Genomic DNA, 8,037 nt, shown 5'->3' with positions numbered 1-8,037 from the left:
ATAATAATAGGTAACAGCAAGAAATAAACTTTAAATAGTATGTACGTAAAGAGTGCAATATACGTAGAGATAAACAAACATGTAGCCAGTGGACATTAGAACATAATATTTATATTTGTGTGTATGATTATTGATGTTACTTTAAGTCGAAACTAAACTTTATACTACATATTTCTTTACTTGCTCAACTTTTATTACTAAAAATGTTTAAAGTGTTCATAATCTCAGGATATGCGTACAGACAAACGCAAGGACACATAAACCGACAAAACCGACAGACAACATTTTAACAAAACATCTTTTATTTATTGATAGATTTTCTCGTAATTCTTCCACGCAGCGATAAGTTGCAATTTCGTTATATGTACATAATATGGTTAAACTTCTGAGAGAACTCCAAAAGTCTTCTGGTCTCAAAAGTAATTATTTTTTGTAAATTATATGTTAAGTCTAGTATCTATTGCGCATTTTGTTATAATATGATTGTACTAGCTCAAGACGCAATGATTTAATTAGTTGTATATTTGTTGAAACTAGTGATGTGAAGTAGGCTGCGGCAATATCAATACATATATTATTTGTAATCGACCGAATGTAATGAGTTTATAATAATACATTGTTGATTTGTACTGTTTTTGTGAGTAGTCGTGCATCGGGAGATTGCACGAAGTCGGATGGCCGAATGTAATGATTTTATATAAATAGTTTTTATATTTACGATAATTTGTTATAGAAAAATGTAAATCAACCTCTTTGTTTAATAAAAAGATATATTTGAAAATTTATACATAGAACTAGCGCGACGCTTGATGTGTTGAAAATTCTGATGCGCATTATTAGATTTGGAGCTGAAGAGGAAAGTGGTCCTCTAGAATAAAATATTGTATTATAATTTAAGATATACATTGTACAAGCCTAATGGTATCTAGCCCTGGAAGAAGTATAAGTTCTGTAAAAGTCCTGTCATATAAATTGTACAAGCCTAATTGTATCTAGCCCTGGAAGAAGTATAAGTTCTGTAAAAGTCCTGTGATATAAATTGTACAAGCCTAATGGTATCTAGCCCTGGAAGAAGTATAAGTTCTGTAAAAGTCCTGTCATATAAATTGTACAAGCCTAATTGTATCTAGCCCTGGAAGAAGTATAAGTTCTGTAAAAGTCCTGTCATATAAATTGTACAAGCCTAATTGTATCTAGCCCTGGAAGAAGTATAAGTTCTGTAAAAGTCCTGTGATATAAATTGTACAAGCCTAATTGTATCTAGCCCTGGAAGAAATATAAGTTCTGTGAAAGCCTCGAGGTGTTTGATTTCTTTACAATCGTATCATAATAATATTGCGGAAAACTACTTAAACACTTGTCTGTGAAGATATGAAAGCTATCCACATATATACATATTACATATATATACGCATACATACTAAAACATGTTTAATTATTCCTTTTTAAAAGAAAACCATTTTGCCGATTGCTTCAAAGGTTTCAAATATATAGATAAATATAGATAAAAAACAATCTTTATTTAATTGATTTTTCGAACATATTTCGTCAAATTGTATCATGGCTATGGCAGATACCATACAATAGATAAGATATTCTATCAATGATAACTGAAGTTTATAAAACTTTTTATATGCCAATAATATGTGTTAGACGTCGGACTTACTCGTAGATTAACATAAGCGGAAGTGAGTGATGTGTTTCTATTTGTGACTTGCATTAAACTGTGAAAATGCGTTTTAATATATCAGTGAAAACTTTTTTCTTTATAGCTGTAATCAGTTCAATATATTTTCTGTTTCTTTGGATGAGAAATGTTAACATTACATTCCAAGAAAATATATATTCCTTTATGAGAACCACTGTATCGGAACAGCCAGAAGTGAACCAAAAATTATATAATGCTATACCGAAAACAACTTTGAAACCAAATTCGGAAATGAAATATATTTTACAATGGACCAGTCCAAGAGGTGTTCCATTTGTATACATGGGTTTAGGACAAACGGGCTATTATGAAAGAAACTGTGTCTATAAAAACTGTTATGTCACTGCAGATAGATCATATCTCGGTGATGTGACCAAATTTGATGTAATTGCTTTTGCTGGACCAGAGGTGGTACGCATGAGTCAAGCATCTTTACCAGCGAAGAGATCTCCACATCAAAAATATGCCTTTGCTACAATAGAGTCAGCAGACAATTATCCTATCTGCTCTAATAGACTAGATAACTTTTTCAACTGGACCTGGACCTATAAAACAGATTCGACAGCAAGATGGGGATACATGGCTATAAGAGATGCACAAAATAATCTTATAGGACCAAACACAGATATGCACTGGATGAAACTAGCAGAAATGGATCCAGTCAGTGAAGAGTTTAAAGAAAAACTAAAATCCAAAACAAAAGCAGCAGCATGGTTTGTCTCCAATTGTAGAACCAGAAGTGGACGAGAACATTTTGTAAGAGATTTGCAAGAGAAGCTGAAGAAATATAATTTGAGCGTTGATATATATGGAGGATGCGGGAACATGAAGTGTTCACGAGACAATGAGGAGAAGTGTAATGAACTGCTTCAGGCTGATTATTATTTTTATTTATCATTTGAAAATTCATTTTCACCAGATTATGTGACTGAGAAAATAATATATCCATTAACACACAACACAGTACCGATTGTTTTCGGAGCAGCTAATTATACAAGGTAATTAATATTTTTTTAAGTGTGCATACGTTATGTTTAAATTTCGTGACTGTTAAAGCGACTGGTGGTGGGTTCGATCCCTACGCAAGGAAATTAAATATATATTTTCGAAGCGAAGATATATATTTTAAAATATATAAAATATAATATAAATAAAATATATATTTTCATTTCTTCGCTCTAGTGTCGAGGCAAAGCGCGGCATTAACACTAGGTTCCCTCTGCCTACCCTGCTGTCGGGATACAGGGTGAAGCTTATAAAAAAATATTTAATGCAATTTTGATGAATGCGTATACATTCTTTAAAAATCTATTTTTCAGGTTTATGCCTGATGGAATATATTTGAACGCAAGAGAACTAGGGGCAGAAAAGTTAGCTGATAAAATGAATGAATTAATTTTAAATCCTGACCTATATGTTGAGTACTTCAGATGGAAAAATCATTATTCGTATCACCTAAGACATGAGAGTGTTGAAACCGACGACTATTGCAGATTTTGTTCAATGCTAAATGAAGAAAACCTTGTTAAAGAAATTTCAACATATCCGAATTTTAGGTCGTGGTGGGATCCCCCTAATCGATGTTAATTATATAATTGTATTGCGAATTTGATGTGTGGATGAATTTAAAGTGTAAATAAAATGGTTAATTAGGTGTCTAAGTATGAATTTGGAGTGTATAACGTATATTCTATTTATTTTTTAACTATTATGATTATACTGTATTTAATTCTAAATAATATAAGGTTTATCACAGTATTTATGGTACATGTTCAGTGCTAACAAGGTAGATATTATCAAAGAAATTTATTGCTCGATAATATTATCAATGAAATATGATGAAAGTTTACCTTTAAGATATATCCTATTAAAATGTTGAAAAAGATTGGTATAAACTTGTTTATGTATTTAAAAATAAGCTTTAACTTAGTTTTTATATAAGAATTTTGTATTTTTTTATCTCGGATTAAGGTCATTAGATTACCTAATCAATAAAATCTATAGCTTACTGAAATGTAGCGAACCACATATTAATGGAAATAATTCGTTGTCAAGAAATTTGGGTTTCATTTGGTTTGCTGTTAGTTATTTCATAGAGAGCGATAAACAAAGGGAATCTGTACTTGCTTAATTTTTCTGTAAATACATATTTGTATTTAGTAAAATTTACTTTGTATCAGTTAAAATGTTACGTAGCGTTTAGATTTTTTGTACGTTTTTTTTAATTTATTTTTATATTTTATTTAAAAAATGGTACACATTTAAAAATAATTTAGTAGGATACCGTTTTCTTAATTAACTTATTAAATATATAATATAATATAAATATCTTTACCGAAAGTTGTTTCTATCATGCATAACGTAAATTTCCTGTTTAGTTCCTTTTTTATTGAAAAAAATAAATAAATTATGGAATATATATTAAAAATGTAACATATTAAAATTAGGTATCTAAGCTGTAAGGTTAACTTTTTCCTCGTACCTAAAAATAAATTTTTCAACTACAAAAATCCAAAGTTTACTTATTAAATTTGTTACCTGCAAATTGAACAGAACACATTCTTCATACCATTTCGTTTTATTTGTTTACCTTTTTCACATAGTTGTTACAAACAGCCAGTCGCTTCATAAACGCGGACCGCTGCTATAGCATTCACAAAAAATAATTCTAAAAACATGAAAAATAACATCGCTACTAAACTTTTTGTATATTTTCTATTTAGTTCAATAGTTTTTTTTATGTACAAATTATTTATTGACATAAAATATATTAATTATGAAGAGGATAATGTGCTATTGCGGAAAAGACATCTTGAAGCTACTAATGAAGATAACGATAGTAATAAAAATTTGAAACACATTTTACAATGGACATCCTCAAAAAATATACCTTTTGTCTATATGGGGGTTGGGCAAGAGGGTTTCATATCCAGAAATTGTACGTACATTAATTGTTACGTGACAGACAACCGTTCGTATCTGGGTGATTATACGAAATTTGACGCTGTCGTCTTTGCTGCTCCAGAGGCGCGATTCCTCCACAAATATGGACACAGATATCAATTACCAATCAGGCGGTCGATTCACCAGAAATTTGTACTGTCTAGCATTGAATCAGCTGACAACTACCCCATTTGCACTAACCGTTTTGATGGATATTATAATTGGACTTGGAGTTACAAGCTTAACTCTGATGTGAATTGGGGCTACATGGCAATACGTGATTTGGAGAAAAATATAATTGGACCCAAGAAAGAGATGCATTGGACGAAATTGGAAAATATGTCACCAATTAATGATCATACAAAGAAAATATTGAAAAATAAAAGAAAAGCGGCAGCTTGGTTTGTGTCAAATTGCTATACAAGAAGTAAAAGAGAGTATTTTGCACAACAGCTAAAACTACGACTGTCAAAGTATAATTTGACAGTTGATATATATGGAGAGTGCAGTTCCAAGGTTTGTCCTAGAGATAGTGATAAATGCAATAAATTAATTAAAGAGAATTATTATTTCTATCTGGCATTAGAGAATTCCTTCTCTGAAGATTATGTTACGGAGAAAATATTACTTGGATTGAATAACTATGCAATACCAATTGTGTATGGTGGAGCGAACTACACGAGGTATTTTATTGAGATTGCTTGTGATATTTTTGTTTTATGTAAAGTTGAGTAATATAACAGTAAAATTTCTGTTCTTATTGAGTATTTTTACAATATTAAAAGCATATTTCGCAATAACAGCGCAGGAGCATAAGCGTGTGATATGTAATAGTCGTGGGTTCGATTCCCACTTGAGGAAATGAAATAATGAATATTTTCATTTATCCGATCTGATGTCGAAGCAAAGCACGGTGTTGAGTTCGACTACTCATTAGGCAAGCCCTTTAGAATTCAGCGGAAAGTAGGGAGCGGAGTGTCTTAACACTAGGCTGTCCCTGCCTACCATGCAACATGCGGGACCTGGAAAAAAGAATAACTTTAAAATGTAAAGAATGATGCTGATTACATTTCTCTTCATTCTTTGAAATTGTCTATCTAATAAACTCCATGTGGAATGTAGTTTACATTTCAAATAAGCGCAGACATTAAAGAGGTCCATAAAAAAATGTTTTTGTAATGTTTGTAAGATGTTACAGATAGACGATGTAAGAAAATATTTATATTTGTTCTCTGTTAGAGTCATTTACTTTACTAGTAAACTTTACTTGCACTTGTAATATATTTGTCTAGGTTTGTTTATTTACATATATTATACCACTCTTATGATTTCAATTTAATTAACTTATTAGATACTCCCATTTTTTTTACAACCAAAATTATGATATTAATTGTGATTTTAGGTTCATGCCTGATGGAATTTACTTAAATGCCAAAGAGCTCGGACCAGCAAGGTTAGCTCTGAAAATGAACGAGTTAATAAAAAATCCAGAACTATACGCTAAATATTTTAAATGGAGAAATCATTATACTTATCATTATAGATCTGAAAGCGAGGAAACTGATGACTATTGTGCTTTTTGTGCTATGTTAAATAAAGAAAATGAAGTGAAAAGAACTACAATATATAAAGACTTTAGACGTTGGTGGGATCCACCCAATAGATGTACCGATGGAATTTAATTTAATAAAATGTAATTTTATATAAAGACTGATAATATAATTAATAGTATAGAGGTCATCGTGGTGCAATTGTGCGACCTCTAGCTTTAATAGGATGTTTGTGGATTCGATCCCCACTTGGGAAAATGTTTATATTTGAATTATTTTCATTTTATATTATAGAATATTAATTATTTTCGTGTTTTTCGTTCTAGTAAATGAAATGAATATGCAACTATCAAGTTTAGTGTTTAAAATCATCAAAAAGTTAAACTTAATTTGTTTTGTTGATACATCCTATCCTATTGTGAAATGTGAATGTTTGTGATGTTTGTTCCAATTTTTTTTTCCCTAGCCTGCACCATCCCATTGTTGGGCAAAGGCCTCACTCCACTTCTTCTATTCTGGTATATATCGTGCTATTGAGCACCAGTCAGGCCTATAATGGTCCAGCTCGTCTCGCCATCTCCGTTTTGGTCTGCCAATTCTCCTTTTAGAGCTTGGAATCCATCTGGTAGAAGATTTCGCCCAAGACTCTTCAGGCATGCGGCAGACGTGTCCGATTGTTCCACTTACATGTAAAAATTACTAAACAGTTTCAGATGAAATTATACTTACTAAGCTTACATCAGAATAACACATATGCTACAATTTATGTAAATATTTTATAGTAAGTACATATATGCATACATCAGTAGCTACTTCTAAAAGGCATATGTAGAAGAGTGCTTCCCATACAATGAAGATTTTTTTTATTAAAACTTTTTCATTACCGTTCTTCGTCCAAGTTCGTAGGGGATAAGCCACAGCTCCAGAGGCCCGAAGATTACGATCGTAAAGGACGAATTTGCCAAATGACGTTCTTTGAAGTATTAACTTTTCTTTTGAAAGTTCGAGCTTTCACGTCTCTTGTAGCGTTTACATCTGCAAATCCTTTTAGTGGATTTTGTTTAACATATCATGTTAATATCTTTAAATATCTTAGAAAATAAATGTAAGTATATATTGGGAGTACATTAAGGACTAGTATATTTGTTTAAAAACAATATTTTTGTGTATTAGTAATATTGATAAGTCGTTGAAGAAATAAGGTGAAATTTTTACTAATAATTGGTCGTACAATAAAATATCTCTCTACATTTATTTATGTCCTATTTAGATATTTAAGATTAATTAAAATATTTTTTCTTTCAGTTGAATTTTTTTTTTGGAATTTACCCAGTTAAATATATGAGTGATTCTTATATTACTACCAATTGTTTTTAATGAATACGTATGATCTGCCATTCTACACGCAATGCGGAACTAATCGGAGAATCGGGACACTAGGTTCTCTTTCTCTACGATGCTATAAGATGAGTAAATCGTGAAGTTAAAAAAAATAAATATAGAACTCTACGGTTAAAATTACTTTTAAGAAAAATAGTTCTTTTACTTTTATTATTTGAAAGAATGAACAAAAGAAATTATAATGAATTTATTTAAGTACCGAGTGGTAGTTTGACTAAACGGCTACTTTAAATTTTAAATTTAAAGTGCTTTTAGGCTCTTCAGTCAATCTGAAAAATCGCTTCCATTATGTTAAAATATAATACTGAAAAGCTTCTTTCCTTGGATTACATTTTTAAAAGCACACAGTATTGAGCTTTATGAGGCAACTTATCGATTTTTGTATTCGAAGCTTCTGATAATATTATATAAAATGGTTTTTATTCAGCTTCACGC

General features: G+C 30.8%; 2 protein-coding genes across 2 annotated transcripts; both read left to right on the top strand.

Moving 5' to 3' along the window:
- Positions 1 to 1,664: 1,664 nt before the first annotated feature.
- LOC146531550 (alpha-(1,3)-fucosyltransferase C-like) lies at positions 1,665 to 3,448 on the top strand. Its single transcript, XM_085198276.1, has 2 exons — positions 1,665 to 2,706; positions 3,028 to 3,448. Exons 1-2 carry the CDS (start codon positions 1,733 to 1,735, stop codon positions 3,293 to 3,295), a joined length of 1,242 nt encoding a protein of 413 aa, XP_085054402.1. The 5' UTR covers positions 1,665 to 1,732; the 3' UTR covers positions 3,296 to 3,448.
- Positions 3,449 to 4,165: 717 nt separating this feature from the next.
- Positions 4,166 to 6,356, top strand: LOC146531549 (alpha-(1,3)-fucosyltransferase C-like). Its single transcript, XM_085198362.1, has 2 exons — positions 4,166 to 5,334; positions 6,054 to 6,356. Exons 1-2 carry the CDS (start codon positions 4,385 to 4,387, stop codon positions 6,331 to 6,333), a joined length of 1,230 nt encoding a protein of 409 aa, XP_085054488.1. The 5' UTR covers positions 4,166 to 4,384; the 3' UTR covers positions 6,334 to 6,356.
- The last annotated feature ends 1,681 nt before the right edge of the window (positions 6,357 to 8,037 follow it).

Source organism: Heliconius melpomene, chromosome 15 (assembly GCF_056956725.1).
Source record: "Heliconius melpomene rosina isolate 202511_hmr_F chromosome 15, ASM5695672v1, whole genome shotgun sequence".
In the NCBI taxonomy this organism is placed as follows: domain Eukaryota; kingdom Metazoa; phylum Arthropoda; class Insecta; order Lepidoptera; family Nymphalidae; genus Heliconius; species Heliconius melpomene.
Note: the sequence above shows the minus strand (reverse complement) of the source record. Positions and strands in the feature narration are given on the sequence as shown.